Source organism: Mercenaria mercenaria, unplaced genomic scaffold, assembly GCF_021730395.1.
Source record: "Mercenaria mercenaria strain notata unplaced genomic scaffold, MADL_Memer_1 contig_2161, whole genome shotgun sequence".
Taxonomy (NCBI): Eukaryota; Metazoa; Mollusca; class Bivalvia; order Venerida; family Veneridae; genus Mercenaria; species Mercenaria mercenaria.
The window spans coordinates 925-22,155 of NW_026460202.1; the positions used below are offsets into that span (position 1 = coordinate 925).

The 21,231-nt window shown below is 35.0% G+C and overlaps 1 protein-coding gene across 1 annotated transcript in view; it reads left to right on the top strand.

The window, feature by feature from the left end:
- Positions 1-560: 560 nt before the first annotated feature.
- The window catches only part of LOC123533163 (uncharacterized), a gene marked incomplete at its 3' end in the record, with an annotated part of 41,781 nt that continues 21,110 nt past the window's right edge, over positions 561-21,231 (top strand). The window contains exons 1-6 of the mRNA XM_053533243.1: positions 561-658; positions 2,206-2,335; positions 2,891-5,335; positions 6,751-7,005; positions 13,324-13,599; positions 14,429-14,483. Coding sequence (XP_053389218.1) covers positions 2,293-2,335; positions 2,891-5,335; positions 6,751-7,005; positions 13,324-13,599; positions 14,429-14,483 — 3,074 coding nt within the window. The remainder of the gene's footprint in view (positions 659-2,205; positions 2,336-2,890; positions 5,336-6,750; positions 7,006-13,323; positions 13,600-14,428; positions 14,484-21,231) is intronic.

The following is a 21,231-nucleotide window of genomic DNA, read 5'->3' on the forward strand; positions in this document are numbered from 1 at the left end:
TGTATTAGGTCATATGAGTGAAAATAGGTAAATTTACACTATAAAATATCATTAAATATTTATTAAATATTACCAAAGTGGAATTATTCCATAGGAGACCATTTCGAAAAACGTGGACTGGAGAATCAATATTTTCCTATCTGGCTAAAATAACCAGAAGTATACATCTTATTTGCTAAATTTCTTCCGGACAGCAATGCTTGTAAACATATGGTTTAATTAAGTTCTACTTTGTTGAACAATATTTGTTTCAAACTTGCAGAACAACCTGGAATCAGACGACTCAATCAGCTTTGTTGAACAATATTTGTTTCAAGCGTGCAGAACAACCTGGAATCAGACGACTCAATCAACTTTGTTGAGCAATATTTGTTTCAGATGTGCAGAACAACCTGGAATCAGACGACTCGATCAAACCGAGTCTGCTATTATTTTGCTTAGTTACATTTTATGCTTAGTACTTAGAGGCCATAATTCATGGTAAAAGACTAATAGACCATTTATCTTTAGGGATGCTACGATATACCTTTGCTACTACCCATTCGGGAAATTTATATTATGCTTTTCATTGTCTTTACTTGCAGACTACTCTGTGCGGTCCAGACAGATTGCCAAGATCTGGCGAAAATTGACACCTGATGAAAAACGTCCTTACCTGGTATTTGCTTTTTGTCTTAAAGTGTTTACGTATCAAAAGACCATTACATATTCCATCAATTTCCCGGGGTTTTGTTTGTATGTTATTCAAAGTGTATAGATACGAACATGTTACATTACTTCATTCTTACCTCAGCTATGTCGCTTGCGAAGCAGTTTATTGTTCATACAATTCTTACGAGTTGTTAAAAATTATCTAAATAAATGTTTTGTAAGAACAATATTTCACGCTTACTGGAATCAGTATTTAGACTTTTCAGATTTTAGACAGTGACTGCTTTACGTTTGGAACAGTGCTGAGAGAAGAACTTTACCATTGTGTTCATAGTGTCTTACATTTGGCACAGTATTGAGAGCAGAACTGTACAATACTCTTCCTAGTGTCTTATGTTTGGCACAGCGTAAAGAGCAGAACCATTATCTCCGCCGTGTCTTACGTTTTGCAGTGTTGAGAACAGAACTATACCATAATCTCCACAGTGTCTTATGTTTGACACAGTTTTGAGAGCTGAATTATATCATAATATCTACATTGTCTTATGTTTGGCACAGTGTTGAGAGCAGGATTATATCTTAATTTCCACATTGTCTTATGTTTGGCACAGTTCTGATAGCAGAGCTATATAACATAATCCCAATCTGACTAAAGTACTTGATCTTCTAAACGAAGATCTGAGAACGACCCATTCACATTCGTCTTCTGTATATTTTGGATTTCCAGTATTGCTATTTTTATCTTATCCAATCAGACGACTTTTTCGAATGTCAAAGAGTAAGAAAAATGTGCAGTCATTCCAGGGCTCGAACCCGGGACCCCTCGCTTACAAATCAAGTGGCATACCGACTGACCTAGCCGGCCTACCGACTGAGCTAGCCGGCTATCTGATACATTACGACATAAGAATTGTAAATATCAAAAGTCAAGGCTACAGGAAGATTTGCAGCATGTGGTATGTTAGGCTCTGATTGGCTAGCGAAAGGGTCGTCAGAACGAGGCTATGAATAGGTCGTTCTCAGATCCTATGCGTGTAGCGTAATAGGAGATGTACTTTAGTCAGATTGAACATAATCCCCACTGCTTATAATGCTTGTCATTGTGTTGGGAACTATACCATAATCTCCACAGCGTATTATGTTTGGTGAGAGCAGAACTATATCATAATCTCCAGTGTCTTAGGTTTGGAACACTGTTGAAAGCAGAACTATACCTCAATCTCCACAGTGTACTATGTTTGGCACAGTGTTGAGAGCAGGACTTTAACATAATCGCCACAGTGTCTTATGTTTTTGCACAGTGTTGAGAGCAGAACTATACCATAATATCCCCAGTGTCTTATGTTTGGCACTGTGTCGAGTGTAGAACTTTACCACAGTCTCTGCAGTACTTTACGTTTGACAGAGTGTTGAGTACAGAACTTTACCAGAGTACCTTCTGTGCTTAATAAATACTAGGAAAAAAAGAAATCGAGGATACTCAACATAAATTTAAAGAAATTTATTTTCAGTAGAATAAAGATGTTTAGAATAAATAAGATCAAATGAATTCAGGTGCGGGCTAGGAAGAACAGAGCTCAAAGAAAGAAGCAATAACATCATCAACAACAACAGCAACAGCAACAAAGCCATTTGTCGGTTATGCCAGAAATGAGATCACCTAAAATGTCCAGAAGCCCTGAAAGCAAGTATTTCTGTATTGCCTTTAGGTATAACTTTGTTAATGACTTTTTGTGATTGCCTTTTGACAAACTATTTTCTTTCAAATGTATGATTTTGATGGATATGCCAAATACTGTTTTCTTTTATATCTTTATCACAAAAGTGTGTCACTAGGTCAAATAATAAAAACACCTTATTTAATGAAACGTGTTAAGAACGTCTTTCTTTATTATTAGTTAATTCAACCTAACCTGACCTAAAGAAGGTAAAATCATAGAAAAATGTTGTGTGTTTATCATATTTCTGTTCGATCTGCATAATACCTGGCTGGCCAGAATGTTTGTCGTATAAAGTCTTGGTCAAGTATGAAACTAGATAACCTGGTATCAAAAACTAGGTCAGTTAGTAAGGAGAAAATACAAAACTACTGTATGTCGGATGTGTTACTTGTGACCTGAGCAAACCACCTTAGCAACCTTCAGAAACCTCTATCTTGACAAGGGAATATTTGTATTTATATGTACACAGGTGCGTTTCAATAAATGTTTTTTTTCTATTTTATGATTACCACGTTTAGCTCCGGACGAATTCAACTATGACCCCCTCAAAATGTACCTTTATAAAAAGGCCATTAGAACTGGAATGGAGAGAGAAAGCAGTATACGAGTAAATATTATAGGAAACTTCTCCCAAGGCAAAACATCATTAACTCGGCGTTTGATAGGTCAAAACTGTGAGGGCGTTATATCTACAAATGGCATAGAAATTAGAAGGTTTAAATGCAGAAAGATGAAAGGGGGTCGATTGAAATTAGCTGAAGATGAAAACAAGGACTTTTTTGATAGAATCGCTGCAGTTGCACGTTCAGTTGATACTGAGAAATTGAGTGAAAGAGTTGAACGTACCGCATTTGCGGACACACAGAACGATCAGGATGTTTTAGCAATCACAGAAGACCATACATTTTCATATGAGCCTACGCAGAGGCAGATCGCAAACACTCCAATAGCATCTCAAGAGCCTTCAGTGAGGCAGACCGTAAACATTCCTACAACATCTCAAGAGCCAACTGATGACAGATCTGTGACCTCGAATGTGCAAGAACAGGTCGTAAACACAACACGAATTCCTTCTATTTCGAGTGAAGATTTTAAAACATTTTCGAGTGGTGTTGACCAAGAAAACGATGATGTAGAACTGTCTTTTGACATGTGGGACTTTGGTGGCCAATATATCTTTTATGCAACGCATACTTTGTTTCACAGCAGAAAGGCTTTGTATCTTCTCGTAGTTGACTTATCATCCCCTCTTGATAAGATTGTCATTGATAATGAATTTCCCGCCGAAAGCGGCGAAAAAAACATGGCATATTTCATAAAGTTTTGGATTGAATCAATCCATGCATTTGTTGGACCTGGACCTCCAGTCATTCTTGTCGGGACACATAAAGACCAAATTCAAGGCACTGAGGAGGCGAAACAGTACCTCGACCAGATAAGAAGTATTTTCGAGGACACAGACATGATTGACCATATTCAACCTGAAGACTTCGCTGTTGATAATCACGATTGTTCTGACACTGATATACAAAATCTTCTTCAGTATCTAATACAGAAAGGCAGTGAACTGGTGCAAACTGTAGAAATCCCTGCTCGGTGGATACAACTCGAAAAGAAATTAAACGAAAATAGGCACAAAAATGTTATTACTTTCCAGGACGTTATGAAAATTGATGCCGATAATGAGTATCCATTGAAAGAGGAGGAACAAGTAAAACTTTTTCTACAATATCATCATGAGAAAGGGACATTATTCTATTTTGACGAAGAACCGATGTCAAAGCATGTCGTCCTAGATCCTGGCTTTCTGGTTGATGCGTTCAAATGTATCATCACACCCGAGCGATTCCGACTGAACGACATTTCCATACGTCATTTATGGTGTAGCATGAGAGATGAGGCTAAGCTAACGGATGGATTGATAAACAAGGTTTGGAGTCATAATAACGATGGCTTTATGAAACACAAGATGGTCCTACTAGGTTATCTCAAGAAACATTACATAATATCACAGGTAGTAGAGTATGACACTACTAGAGAAACGTATAAAGAGCAAGACTGGTACATTGTTCCAAGTCTTCTTAAAGACAAATGTCCGTTGGAAGTAATGGAAGATTTCCTTAGAGAAAAGCCGCGAACAATGGTTCGATATTTCATGCATTTTGAACAGACATCAATTGTACAAATGCTTTTCCACAGACTGATAAGTGCGGCACTTGGAAAATGGGCTGTTCTAAAGTTTGGAAACAAACAGATGTTGTTTAAAAATCTTGCTGTTTTTAAACTCCAAGAAAGTCTTGCAGGCATAGCAGATCTGAGATATTCTGGGATAGAATTACGGGTAGTGAGTCTGTGTAAAACCACGATTGGTAGTCAAGTACCTGATGGATTTAGGCGTTTCATTGAAGCCATTGTTACTCATGAATTCAGAAAATTAAAGTCACAAATGGGAGACAATGGCAAGCCATTTTCGCAAAAATACAGGTGCAACCACAAAATTCACGACCTACATGGTAGTCATCAAACAAGTGATATTTGTCTCCTACAAGAGAAAAATTTCGTGTTCTGTCCAGACAATTATACCCATAAGGAAGTTAGTGGTAGTGAAGCAAAGGCAGAATGGTTTCAAGACGAAAGCATTGCAATTGTTTATCCCAAAAAGAACTTGACTGAGAAACATCTTAGTCAACTGGCTCAAGCAGCAATCGGTAAAGGCTGGCAATTGTTAGGAACAGAACTTGGCATAAAACAAGTTGAAATAAATCATATCATGGAAGAAAATTCTCAGGTTGCCATGATGATATTTCAAATGCTCCTGAAGTGGAAAGCAAATTCCGAAGAAAATGCGACATTAGACGTTTTGGTTGAGTCAATAAAAAAATGTCCATCGGTTACAGTTGAATGGGATGAACTTCGAAACATCAAAGACGAACAAAGTGGAATATTGATGAGCGAGCATTCAGGTATAATTTACCATGTTACTTATAGCAAAACATAATGATTTATATGTCTCTTATTCATTTATATCATTTGATTGTATGGTCTTAATGCGATTACATGTAATAATTAGAAACTACTAAAGAACAATAACGTGACAAATACAACATCTCTAGAACTTAAGTTTTACAACATTTAGAATTACCCGATCTTTTATTACTGTATTGTGATCTAATGGATACTGTTTATTGTATACTTTCTAATGCATTATTTGAAAATATTGATGTCATTAAATGCACTTTTCCTTGTATATATTTTTATTTGCAGTGAAACATACTTTTTACATTGAAAACTTGAAACGCTGTTTCTGTATTTTATCAGGTTTTCTTTAACACTTTCAAGATCATTTAGCAATAAATTGTTTAAAGAGAAAAAGATCATATGAATAGTGAAGTTAACTATTTCCCTAAAAATTTGCAAAAGTCAAAATATAAAATGTACTAGACGCCAGAAAAATAAAACAGCACCAATATCTCAAATATGTCGGGAACATGTTTCATTTTAAAAACTGAACTGAATAGGTACTGATGTCGCTTGTTCTAAATGAGGGGTTACTGGGTCAAAGGTAAGGCCACAGGGACCCGAACATTGAAAATGGTTTCCACTCAATGTCTGGACAAGTATTTCACTTAGGACCTTGAATTGTCATAAGTCTGTTGTACATGACCCCTATTGATTTCCGGGTCACTGGATCAATGGTCAAGGTCACAGGAACCTGAACATTGAAAATTGTTGCCGCTCAATATCTGGACAAGTATTTCATCTAGGACCTAGAAACTTCATAGGTTTGTTGGTTTTGATATATAAAAGACACAAAAAAATAAACAGTATTTTTTCGATTTTTTATCTAAAAAATATTAACAATAAAAATAAATTTTAAATATGCCATTTTTGAGATTTCTTTTACAGATTTAGCGCTGACCTTAAATATCAGGTTTGACCTTTAAGACCTTAGTGCTAGAAATCGTTTGACATACATTAACTGACAGTCCGATAATTACTGTGATGAAACATTGAAAATCTGGTAGATGGGAATTTTGTATATTCTTCCTTGTTTTTTTCCCGGCCTATCACCTAATATAGAAGCAAGTATTACCACCTTTATGTCTAACGCTTGTTAGCAAAATATAGATACGAAAAGTTTTGACACTGTCTTGACATTGATTTTCATGCAGGCTATGCAATATTCCTTTAAAAAATGTATAAACTTCTTTTGGCCCTGGTTGTTTCAATATAAATTCACGGGCCTTCAGACCTTTACACTTTGTCATTCCGCCATCGGTTAATGTTGCAAATATTACTTTCTGTGGGAATGCCTGTGATTATAACATGTAGAATAGAATGTATCATACGTAGAGTATAAAATGTTTTTCTTTTTCAGTCTTTAGTCAAACTTTACAGGACCTTACAGTCAAAGAAAATGATAACATGTTCTTGGAATGTGCGGTTTCAAAACCAGATGTTCAAGTAATATGGCTAAAAGATAATGAAGAAATTTGCACAGAGATGCGTCGAAGAAAGTGCGTTGAAAAGAATATACACCGATTGTTCGTTGATCATGTTACCAACACAGATGCCGGTGTATACAAATGTGTCTTTGAAGACACTTGTACAACATGCACTGTCACAGTCGAAGGTAAGCGTGTGTTTTAAATATATAAACCAGTCTTTGAAGTTGGAATTAAACGAGTCAGTGTCGGATTATTTTGTGAAGTTATGATATATGTCGAAAGATCTAAAAATCCCATTTGTCCTTGCAAGGAGCAATTTAACTGCTCTCGATCTCAGAAGGTTTAGCACTATAACTATGAAGTTGTTGAAATAGACAACTGTCCTGAATATTCACTGTTTATTATATAGGTCATGTCTTTGCAAAGAGTATAGCCCCATAAGTTAATAGGCAGTTTGCACAGAGATCAATGATGTGGTGCATTTTGGGTAGGTTTGGTCAGGGACATGTTCCTAAATATAGAAAAATTAACTTAATAATTTAGTTAGGAGTGAGGAATTGCGGCAAAACATGGACTATTATTAGCTTTATTGGAGACTAAAGTTCAATAGCATTTTCAAGGACTGGGTCGCTGAAACTGAAAAAAAAACAAGAACTCCCAAGATTTTGGATAACAGCCAATATGGAAAGAGACCTTAAGCTTCACACTAAACTTAGAAGATACATGTATGTATCTTGCAGAGTAACCAGGGTACAGTTGCATTTCTATTTTCACTTTTGTTGAATAAAAAATGTTTTACTCAAACAATTCTGCTATAAATGATACATTTTTACGAAAAAACATATGTACGTAGTTTCAGCGTAATGCCTTTAGTAAAGATTGAGATGTTGGATCAAACTGATATCCAAGATGAAAAATTTCTTTTACTTGGCAGGCAGAGAACGTCTTTATTCAAGGGTGAAACTCTGTTTGTTCGCGGAGATACCAATCCACTGAAATTTGCTTTTTACTTTTAGCTAACCGTGACGAAAGTCACCAGAGATAATGCGATATTCCCGGCATCGTGTTTAGACACCAGAATACCGATTCTCAGCAAGTTTAAATCTCAGTAACTACTCATCAAACTTCACACATGCCTTTTCCATAATTATACAAACTGAAGGGCATAGAATTAATAACTTTTGCTTTCATTCTTCCTTAATAGTTTGCCATTTCTCATCAAAATTCTTTACGCGATTGAAGGCAAATTAGTATCTCAGTAACTTCACATCACAACTTAAAAAGCTTCGAATACTTCTTTGCCACTGTTATACCAACTGAATGATATAGGTCACATATCTCTTTATTTAGTTTTGGTGAAATTATGCCCATTTTGGTACTTGACCATTGTTTTCTTCTTTTTAGCATTACACTGTTTTCGATTTTCAGCAAGTAAATATCTCAGTAACTGCAAATCACAACTAATAAAACTTCACATACATCTTTGCCATGGTAATATCAACTGAATGACATAGGTCCAATAACTCTTTGTTTTATTTTTTTGAAAGTATAGCCCAAATTGAACTAAAAGGTAAATAATGTCCATCATATTTTGTGCCCGGAGCATAACTAAATAGGCATGCAAGGTATGGGCTTCAAATTTGGCATGTAGGTAGGTAGTGATGAGACGATGTGCAGAGTACAAAAAAAAACCGGGTTTGTAGGCCAAACGTCAATGTCACAAATTGAGCTCAAAATCAGATTTGTCCGTCATATTATTTCGTGTTCGGAGCATAACTTATAAACCATTCAAGGTATTGACTTCAGACTTAAGACTTGTGACGATGTGCAGAGTTAATAAACTAGGGTGATAGGTCAAAGGTGAAGGTTATAGCAAGGTCAAATCTGCCCCTGATATCTTTTATCCATTGTATTTAAGGTATTGACTTGAAGCTATAAGTAGGTGGTGACAAGACGCTGAGCAGACTGCAACAATCTCCATTATACCATATCCCAACAATTTACCTCTTCCATTCCGCCCCCTCCCGAAATAGTTTTTTTAATTTCTTAATCTTTAGTATCCTGTCACCACCACAACCATCACCACACATACACACACACTCACACATACACATATATACACACTGCTTCTCCCCGCTGACCACACGTACTACCTTATCCCCGCCACCTCCAATGTTTTTCATTTAGTTTCTTGCCCATTTTATGTAGTTTCTTGCCCTTTAGTATACTGTCACCACCACAGCATACACCCTCAAACCCTGCTGCCCGCCTTCCACTCACCTCCCACAAAAAATCATATTTTTTTTCGTTTTTTCCTAAAATTTTGCTTCCGTTCTCCTCTGATATAAACCTTCGGGCATATATTACTCCGCTTGGCGGAGCTCATGTTAGGAAAATATGGCCCTTTAGCAATTTTTGGCACAAATCAGATTTCAGTTTTCTGTTACTTTTGTCTTTCTTGAATATATTTTATTATTATCTGAAGTGGAAAGGGGAATAAAGACTTCTTTCTCATCCCAGTCATCCCAACCCACACAAAAGCAATTTATTTTTTAGGTTTTTAGGCTTCTTTATATTTTATCTTGGAATCCTTTTATTTGACCCCCGTCCACATTATTTACCCCGTCACACCTTACCCGCCCTTACATTCAAACATGCAACCTCTCCTCCCAAAACCATTTTTAGTTTTAGTTCTTTGTGTTTCTTCACATTCCGTCACCCTCCAACCTCACATTACATCCAAACCACACCTTAGTCCCTCCCCCAAAAATGTTCATTTTCTTGTGTGTCTTGATATTGTCATTTAGTATCCCATCACCTTCCCAAACCCAGAGACACACCCCAAAAATAATTGGTTCTAATTGCTTGATATTGTCTTTGAATTTTCCGTTGTTCACTCCACCCACAATGGTGTATGGTGTCGTTAGACCAGCTTAGTACAATAATTTGAGTGTTATTGCTAGCTTGTACTAGGAAAGTCAGCTCTTCCGTGACAGTAATGAATTGAAACAACGCTAACTAGGGCCATGCCACCTCTCGATCCGTAGTACTTAGTCCGTGATAAACGTGTTTTAGGTGTGAGAGAGGAATAGAGGCTCACTGGTTTACATGGGAGGCTCTAGTTAATTGCGATGTTTTGATTCTACACATTTTTCAGTTATAACGCTGCTCAGGCTAGTACACTAACTCACTTCAAAGTTAAAAGGCATCACGCTGAATTTTGCTGAATTTAAAAGATATTTGAGCTTTCATGTGAGAGTTATCTTTGTAAAGTAAGGGCGTCTTCTTTATACAACTTATTAAACTATATTTCTATATTTCATATATCTCCTTTCCTGATTTTCTAATGACTTCTATATAAATCTAAAATGGCGGCCAATCATACTAATGTGACGTTATTTCATTCAAATGAGTCCCTTCCTGCCAATCCATTCCGTCTTTATATAGACAATGAAGTAAAAAAGTTAATCAGAGTGCTGCCCTCCACTAGTTCCGTTTTCTCGGTAGAATTCTCCGCTCTATAACTGAGAACCGCTTGACCCACAACACTCAAACTTGGAAGCATGTCTTGGCTGAAAAAAATAGATGGCCCTTATGTTTTGGGGGTCAGTATGTCAAAGGTCAAGTCACAATGGTCAGAACCTTGAAAACAGTTTCCGTTTAAATACTTGAGAATCACTTAACACTATATTCAAACTTGAAAGTATGGGCTAATAAAATAAATCACCCCTATGGTTTTTGTGGTCAATATGATACGGTCACAGGGACCTGAACATTGAAAACTTCTTCTGCATGGTAACTTGAAAAGCATTTGACCAAAACCATTTAAGCCATTGTTTTAAAGCTGCATTCCGCAGTCTAATTAAATTTCGTTATAGAAAAAATAATTCTACTTGTACGTGGTCAAATAATTCTGGTTTCAATAGTGAAACATTGATAACTGTTAAATTCGGCGTACTTTCAAAGATTTCAATAGTAAACTTCTGTAAGTTTAGATCAACTTTATGCAACATGTAAATAAACAATCAGTACTTAGCAATCTCTTTTAAAACAGAAGATATTGGAAGTAAGAATAATACTGCTTGATGGCGCAGTAGGTTGAATGGATAGACATGTAACCATTTTGTAGTTATAATTTTGATGGTTTGAACCTTGCATCCGTCATTTTTTTATGCCCCCACCTTGCCCTTGTCCGTCTGTCCATCCGTCCTTCCGAGAATGTTGTATCGCGCCTAGCTCCAAAAGTATTTGACGTAGAGTCACAAAACTTTACAGGAATGTTGGTCAGCATGTGTAGTTGTGCACCTGGGGTTTCGCGTCCGGATTCATTCAGTTGTGTAGGAGTTATGGCCCCTGACTTTGTAAAAATTTGTCATTTTAGTGTTGTGTCGCGCCGAGCTCTAAAAGTACTTGACGTAGAGTCACAAAACTTTACAGGAATGTTCGTCAGCATGTGTAGTTGTGCACCTGGGGTTTCGCGTCCGGATTCATTCAGTTGTGTAGAAGTTATGGCCCTTGACCTAGGAAAAAAATTGTCATTTTAATGTTTTGTCGCGCGTAGCTTATGGTTATTTTTTGCATATTTTAAAATAGGAACATATTGTTTTCCCAAAGTTGATCTGTGTCCTTTGTCATGTAGTGGGGGCATCTGTGTCCCATGGACACATTTCTAGTTTCATTTTGCATTTAATTTATTTACGTTGGGTTTTTTTTCTCTGGTTTCGAATTTATTCACGAAAAACTCAAAAACATTAGATCATTAGATGAAGTGTATTTAAACATGATTACGTGTTAACAGTGACATATATAAGTTAGTGAATAAGTTAGTACTTGATTAACAAACTTGTGTTGTTTTCGTTGAATTGTACTGAAAAAAAAATAAATTAAATACACTGTTCAAAATACATTTTACGGGTCCGGGAATCGAACTCCCGACGAAAAAAGTATAAGACGGATACCATTACCGCTCGGCCAACGAGGAATTACTATACGCAGCGTAAACGTTGTGTATTGACTTAAATTTATGCTATTGTTTTGTTTGTTTACATTTCAAAGCGCCTCATTACTTGCGATAACTATAACTGTCGTCGACGACACTTATCAGTTATAAAAATAGCAAAGCAATTACTAGCATTTAGGAATGACTTGTGGCTTTTATTAATAGATTTGAAAGGCCACTGGAATAAACCACTTCAGGAAAGGGGTACCCTACCGTTTTATAACTTATTTTTATAATAAATATTTAAATGACTGCCTCCTTCAATAATTAGACGCCGTGGTGCAGTGGTAAGCTCGACGGCTCTAGAATCTAACTTTTGTGAGTTCGAATTCCAACGGAGATCAATATTTTATTCATTTTATTTTTTTTTCATTTTATATTTTGCTAACATACACTTTAAAATGATGATAATGTTAAATATGTATTTGAATTGCATTACTTGTATCAGTTTGCTATTTTCGCATATAACATAGGTTTTTCAAATATCTACTTGATTGTGAATTATTCAACATGGTGTGTACTTGCACGAGAGTACACGAAGTTCACGAGGATAACATTGTTTTATCGTTTGCATATTACATACTCTGCCACATTGAGAAAATAGCCATACTCAGTTTGGCAAGGAAAATAGCACCCAACTCTCTCTACAAACGAACGATAAATAGAATTAGGAGAGTATATCTAATTCCTAATGGCATATTTCAGTTCCTCGCTTGATTTTGGAGATTCCGATTTATCAGTGTTCTTCAAATGTATTTCAGACCCGTATTTAATAAATGGAGCAGTCTGGAAAATCCAAATCTAAAAAAAAAGCCACAGGTCACTCCTAAATGCTAGTACTTTCAATTTCACGTTCTAAAAATAGGTTTCAGTACTCCGAGGAAAATAAGCGATAACAAAGTAACAAAATGGAATTTAAATAAAATACTTGCTATTGGCATAGTCTGAACCCACAAAGAAAATATAGACAAATGATAAGATTGCTTGCGATTCAACGGAAAGTAGCTTTAAAACAAGGAATGTAGGTAGACGTTTTATACTTATATGCGTTTCTCATGAACGAAAGTACTGAATGATTACAAACTTTATTGGACCACTTGTGTGAAGGTCAATATCGCTGTTTCTAGAAATATGAAAATGATATCTAAAATTCTGCATAAAAATTAGATATTGCAATAAAACTTTGTATGCTGGTATAAGTTTTAATGGCATTTGTGGCCTCTAGGATGATGATCAAATTCATTTAATTTTCTTGGCCAAGAGCATACCTTAAAACTAGTAATTTATTTATGTTCTTCCGAATTAGTCATTTTCAATTTATAATGTATTTTGGATTGCTAGTATAAGTAGGTGTTGATAGGCCTTAATTATATCTCTGAAACACTTCGGGCGTTTAATATGCCAGTTTATAGTGGGAGCTCAAGTTTTTAATCCAAAATCATAAAAAATCAAAATGCTCATGCATGTACTAGTAAATGATTCCTCGATATTCGTCCTTTTATAGAAAGAAAAACGCTAACTGAATTCCTGCAGACGCTTTCGGATATATGTATTGAAGACAAATATGGATCTGCCAGTTTTCAATGTAAAATAAACAAAGTAGGTGTAGACGTCAAATGGTACCATGGAAGTCAGGTCTTATCACCGTCAGAAAAATATCAGCTTGTTGATGAAGGGCCAATTCATATACTAAAGATACACAATGTTGTCGACACAGATGAAGGCACATACCATATCGTTGCTGATGGACAAACATCCTCTGCAATGCTTTATATAGAAGGTTTGATTATTTTATATCATTTTAAGCAAGTAAAAGTCACTTGTTAATGAAAGAAAGTATGCACAGTATTAAGATATCTTGAGAAGACTTCTGTTGGAAAGAAAATGGTTTCGTTTGAAACGTACACAAACAGTAATAATTCTGTAAAACCTTATAAATATTTTACATGCATAGAAATGAGTTTCGTCATTGAATTAAAATATTAAATCTGGAACACTAATCAAGGGAGATTAAACTGTACTTTAGTAGGAATTTACGTTCATAAAGGCAAATTAAAAGTTGAAATTATGGTGAACAAGTCTAAAGCAAACTGCAATACAACCTGTCCAATTTTAAATCTATCTAAAACAGTTCTCGAATTTTCTCCCTCTCTGTACTTCATTTGTGCACAACAACTAACCGTTAAAGGAAATAAAAATGAAACTTTAGAAAATGAATATCAGATAATTTGCAGAGTGCAATACAATAATCCTTTCTTGAAATATTTTCAAATTATTTTCATTATATTACCTTGTCAATTTTTGTTCTTGGCCATACTTTTACAATTTTTGCGGGGTTTTATATAGTGTAAGATAAAAAATAGGCGAAAGTACAAAGCGCATAAACCCTGTTCTGAAGAATTTTCAATTTATTAACAATTGCACTTTATTTCCTGCTTTTCTCTACTTAACCTGTGCAACGTTTATCAACATATAACCCTATATCGTTGTCTCTCAGACTTTACTAATGGTATTTATTGTTAGAATCTCCCGATAGCTTAAAATTTAGTTTGATTATAAATCTTCAGGCGAGGTCCCTTTTACTGTACAAGAATATGATTTTACTTCAGACACAGAAGAAAGAGAATTTATTCTACAATATTTAGCAGAGAAACGCAAATCTGAGTATGTACATTTTACTACTGATTATTTATCACTGACGTAATGTATATCTGTATATTTGTTAAGCTTCCTCGTCTGCAAATTTTTAATGTTTAGTCTATATGTAAGAGTTATGAAACATAACACAAGTGTTTTAAGGTGCATTCCAGCGGGTACTTACACCGTTTCTTTCACTTTGACTGACTCCTTTTGATTGTCAGATACCAGGATCCAGGGTTACAGTTGCAGACTTGGTTAATACCAGTCTATGAAATCGATTAATCGATAAATTACTTCTTTCTGTTTGGCTTTCCGTAGAGGTAAAAACAGTTAACAAATGAACACTGATCAAACATCTTCTTGGACGAGTGACAAAAGCATATAAAACAACTTGGTCATCATAGGCACTTCGATTGCAACACTTAGTGTAAATTCTGTTAAAATTGATATTAAATGAAGATATATCAAACTGCAGTAATTTTATGTATACGACCGACTTTAACGAGTTTACCTCCAGCCATTTTTATAACCAGAAATATAAAGATGCCGTCAGTCCGTCCGTTTGTCTATTTGTCCGTCTCAAATGCTTTATCCGGATAGCTTCTGCTAGATTTCAAGGGATTTCGCCGCAACAATTATATTCGTATTACTGTATTACTATGAAGTGAACGTGTTTATATTGTCAGGACATGAATATAACATGTCTGCCAAAGGAGTTATGGTCATTTGCAATATTGCAGAATGTCGTAAATTGCGCATTACTAATAAAAGCTTCATGTAGAAATTTGACATTCGAGCTTCAAACTTTTTTGTAATTTGAATTTCGATATTCGAGTTTGGTCGAAGTTCAATGCTAGATTCAATTTCATTATTTTAAAAATCTAAATTTCGATCTTCTAGCAGGTCCGAAATTCCATTCTTGATCCAAATGCAGCTTTAAACAATTTCATTTTCGACTTTTGTTCAGAAAATTGAATAACAATATTCTATCCGAGCTAGTTGTAAATTCAATAGAAGATCGTATTCAACATCTTGAAAATTTGATTTTCTATATTCGGACTGGCTAGAAATGAATTGCGCGGTTTTCAAAACGTCGCGCGTGCTCGAAATTAAAGATACGATCGTAATTTAGTTATTTCAATAGTTCTATTTCCGAGCTTCTTTTGAAAATTCGAGCAGGCTGGAAATAAATTACCAGAAACAAAATAATTAGCTCTTGAAAACTTGAATTTCAAAATAACCAACCTACCACGAAATGCACTACTAATCGATGTCAGATGTGATTAAAAACTTACAAATTTTATAAATATAATTTATTAGCCATTACATTGTCATCGTTACAAAAGCTTTAAGATGTTCCCTTTATGTAAGCTTATCGTTTGCAGAACACGACTTTGATAAGATTTCCCCATTAGATGAAATAATATATACAAGTTTCAAATTCAAGTGCAGCAAGAGTGAAAGGCAAAAATAATCTTGTAGTATCCGTGTGCAAAATGTCTTAATACATAAGAAGATGTCAAAACCTTTGTCTCTTGATCTACATGCATACATGTATTGTTGTTTATATTAAAAATGATTATAGAGTTACTTAGAGCCTTTGTAATCGCATTTGTTGTTTCAATGCACTAAATTAAAAATATGACACATTTAGGTATTTTTGTATCCAAATATTTCTATATCAGCTATTTTGATATTCTATAAACTTTGTAGATGTACACAACGTCAGTGTTTCGTTTAGTCAGCAGAATAAAGATCAATATCATCTTGGAAGAATAGCATTTTGACATTCATATTTTTTTTCATAAGTATGTAAAAATTATTTCAATAAGTATTGTTTGTTCAGTTCTCATGGTAAATTATTTTATGTTGATTTGATGTGGCTTTCCCTGTTGAATATTCATCCTTGCTCCACTTTCTTCCAACACCTGACCCTTTTATATACCCCTCTCCTTTTTTCTGTATTTTACATATAATTAAAATGTACTTGTTGTTGGATTTTTGAAGCAACCCGTCTGCAATATTTTTCCGTCATCGTATCTTTTTGTTGTGGGCCTACTTTGCGATGCATGGCTCCGTGGCTGGGTTTGGGGTGCTCTGTGCTCCCGGGACATCTACCCTTATCTTTTATCTTTCATATTGTTTCAACGTAACTGTATTTGCCTCATTTGAAAATGAGACACATTATGTCTGTCCGACTCAAATTTGTCTCCATTTTTTGTATTAATGAGAATCTACAGAACGAACTACCATGTGATTGCAATGTTGTTATGGCGCTTGCATCTATTTACTTCTTCATTTTCTTCACATTTTATCGTCACTTTATCATTTTACCGAGTTAACATTTGAAAATGCAAATATGCAATTAGGATGTTCACCCTTTTTTTTATTTTCTTCACATTTTATCGCCACTTTACCATTTTATTCAGTTGATGTCAGAGGCATTCGGCAAATTTGTTTGGCCAGTAATGATGCTAAACTGTTAAAGCACATATTTTTGCTGGGTCAAAATTTCGCGAATTGAAGTATTGAGTATATTCGTGAAATTGCAAAGATGTTTATCTGCTAAGTTCGGCTGTTTGCGCCCCGAAAAAAAGAGTGACATAGAAATGGGCTGCATCCTTCCGTGCGTCACACTTTGTGTTCGGTCCATAATTCTGCATTCCAGGATGGAATTTTGAGATTACTCGGCATAAATGTTCACCATTCTAAGATGACGTGTCAAGCGCAAGACCCAGACCCTAGCTCCAAGGTCAAGGTCACACTTAGAGGTCAAAGGTAAAGATGGTTTGTCTTGTGTCAGGTACATAACTTTGCCATCCATAAAGAGATTTTTAAATAACTTGGCATAAAATTTTCCAATGATGAGACGACGTGCCATGCACAAGACCCAGATCCCTAGCTCTGAGGTCAAGGTCACACTTAAAGGTTTAAGGTTAGCATGGTCTGTTTTCTGTCCGGACCATAATTCTGCCATTTATCAAGAGATTTTAAAGTTACTTGGCACAGATGTTTCCTATATTGGGTTGATGTGTCATGCGCAAGACCAAGACCCCTAACTCCAAGGTCAATGTCACACTTAGAAATCAAAGGTTAACATGGTCTGGTTTTGTCCGGTACATGACTCTGCCATTCATCAAGGAATTTTAAAACTGCTTGGCACAAATGTCCCCCATAATGAGTTGATGTATTATGTTAAAATCCCAGACTCCTAACTCCAATGTCAAGGTCACCTTTGGTATTTTTTGCCTGGTCTGTAACTTTTTTATGCTTTGGTGTATATTCAAATAACTTGGCGCCCATTTCATATAACTGATAAAATTTACAAGTAAATATCACAATTTGTTTAATTTTAACTAATCAGTCAGTATACGGCAAAGTAGCTCAGTCGGTGAGTCGGGTACAAGGTAACAATGGAAATTCAGCAAATTGTTTTTATGATTTTAAATCCTCATGAAGATTTTTGGTTTGTTTTTCTTATTGAATTTCATTTCTTTTCCATTCTGTTCCTGATTGTTTATATTCGCATACATGTCTTTATATAACACATTATTATGTACATTATTTGCACACGGCAACAGATCTGTTACAACATAAATAGTATGCTCTATCTCTGAGCTAATTTGTAATCGGTACAAAATATTGTACTATTTAGATTTTGACAAGTTGAATGTTGAATTACCTATTACACATTTCTATCTATTTATAGTCATGTTTGTAAACATCACGTTATCGTTTAGGCATAGTACTAATCCCCAATGATAACGTAATTCCCGCCGAAACGCGAATACGATCCATTTTATGATAACTGATCAAATAACAACTCATAATGTTTACACATTACTTGACAAGTGAATATTAGTATTTGTTTCATTTTAACTATCCAGTTAGTATACTGCAACATAGCTCAGTCGGGTAAAATGCAGATAACAATTTGATATCAGCAAATCGTTTTGTGAGTTCGCTTCCTCATGAGGTTTTTTTAGATGGTTTTGTTTTGTTTTTCCTATTCGTTTTCATTTTTGTTCCCATATTTTCGTTTCTTTCTTTGATGGTTTGTATTTGCATATATGTCGTTATATAACATAAAATTATATCCATTATTCGCTTTCAATCAGTATCACCCTTGATATGATGCTAAACCTTTTTAATCTGACATGTCGACTGCAGATATTTCTCTGTCGTGTTGTCACAGAGCACATGAAGGAATATAATTTTTTTTGTGCAAAAATGAAATGAAAATTAAATTTTGATGCTGAGTTTCGAACCCACATGGCAAAAAAAAAAATCTGTTTAACATGGACAGTATGCTTTACCTCTGAGCTAATATGTAATTGGTACTGAAACTAGAAATATTTAGATTTTACCATACTAGAAAATGTTGAATTCCCTATGTTCCATTTTAATCTATTTATAGTCATGTCTGTAAACAACAAGTTATCGTTGCAGCATAGTATATACTACCGTAACGATCGGTCACTATTAATTGTATGCATGTTATTACACCTCTTATTACCTGTAAACCTTGACAAATCTATGTCTGTAACAAACACGGCTTTACATGTTATCTAAATACAAAGGCAGAAATGTCAGTGCTTGTTTATACACACTGCAAACAAACGTTTCCATATCTTCTAAATGAAATAGGTATGTGGTTTGTTCTGTTCGTCTTAAAATCATAATATCTTAAAGTAATTACGGCATACACTAAACATAGCAAATTTTGAAAATATGACTATTTTCATTTGATATATTTAGGAAGGTTTGTGTAATAACGCGATTTGCTTGATTTGCTTTTTACTAATGACTTATTTCTAGGCGAGGATTAATGCTCGCGAAATTGGGGACCTCGCGGAGATAGCGAAAATTAAACCCTGGAGTAAATTTCTAACTTTACAGTGTATGATAAAAACATCAGTAGACAGTCCAGGACCTAAAAATAAATCCAGCACCTGTTTACTATATATTAATCAAATGAAGCCGTTCAATTCGACAGTGCTGCATACTCTGTCATTTTTCTACCAAAACAGATAATGGCCAAATATCTGCATGCCAAGGTCCTAAACTACGATCAATCATCAATTACAATCAAACTAATAAAATATAGTAACATTCTGCAGTATTTATCATTAAACTGTCACCGTGAGATCTGTCAGACAAACAATATCATTTGTGCAAAGGGTCTTAAAACTATGCTATGATCACTTATAAACTGCTATCAAACTAATAAAATATAGTAACATTCTGCAGTACTTATCATTAAATTGTAGCCGTGAGATCTGTCAGACAAACAATATTATTTGTGCAAGGGTCCTTAACTATGATCAATTATCATCAAGCTATTACACTGTAGTAACAGTCTGTAGCATCTAGTGTTAAAGGGTAGCCATGAGATCTGTCAGACAAACAATATCATTTGTTTGTTTTGTTTTGATGCTTTAATTCAAAAACACAAAACTTTAATGAACTGCGACCGGCAAGTGTGTACAATGTTCATGGAAAAAATATGTTACGGCGGGCATCATGAATATTGAATTTATTTATCCAATTTAAGTATAAAATTATTTGAGGAGCGTACTTTACTAATACATGTCCAACAATGCAACTTTTTCGTAATTTTCGCCGAAAAGCGATTTCCATGGAAAAATAAGTTTATTACTTGACTTTTTTTCTGTATGCATATACAGCTTATCTGTAGCTATAATTACCTAATACTAGAATTCTTTCTTTACTTTTCTCGCCATATATATAATGCTAGAGCATTAAAAAATCCTAATCATGGCGACCATCTTGAGGTTTTGCAGCCATTTTAAATATTTACAACCTGCTTTCCAGGCTTAAATGAAGCATGACACATCCAACTACAACCGTGCCAAGTTTCATACTTTTAACAGGAGGTTCACTATTGTTTCACAAAATTCTTGCATTACTAAATACTATCTGTAAAAGGGTCCTCTGGAAGCAAAGAATGCAACCAAGAAGAACAATAGCAGATTCGGTTTAATTGAGTCTGTTCATGAGAGATAATGAAATGTGCAACACCTCTCATGCCCCCTAGCACCGGCTTAAGCGGAACTCTATTACACACTTGTTGAATGGACTCCATGATCTCAAGACTAGAAAATATAACAAAACTGAATCCAAGTACGGGGAGACTTTTTACAGCCGCCAAACTGCTTAAGACGAATTTGCTGAGAGAGTAAAAGTGGAAAAGAAAAGAAATTAAACTTTATGCACTGACGAAGTATGAAAATGCAACAAACATGCCTGAAAATATTTTTACCTTGAAATGTTCAACACAAACACATCTCGATACTCTATTCGCATTGTGTTAATTTTACGGTCTGTTGTGGGGATTAAATTTGAACATAATGGGTAAAGAGTATCGAGATGTGCATCTGTTTAACATTTCAAGGTGATGCTTTTTGTAGAAACAATATATTCAGGCATATGTTAGTTGCGTTTTCTTTTCTAATCAGTATATATACTTAAAATGATTATCTATTCATTAGCCAGACTAAGTGTCCGTCCGCTAATGGGAATTGATTGAAACGTCTGTGTTTTATGTCATGCAGTTCCATAACTCTTCTTTGCCTTTTCACAACGTCATGCCCCTATTGCAATATAGCAGTTTTAAGTGTCTGTAAAAAGCAAAAAGTAAAGTGTTTGTTTATAATAGTGTCACCCCTACTGAAAGGGTCAGCAATATTGGCTTATGACACATTCATACATTGGACAGCATTACTTCCCGATTCCTTTTTTAATGCCAGGC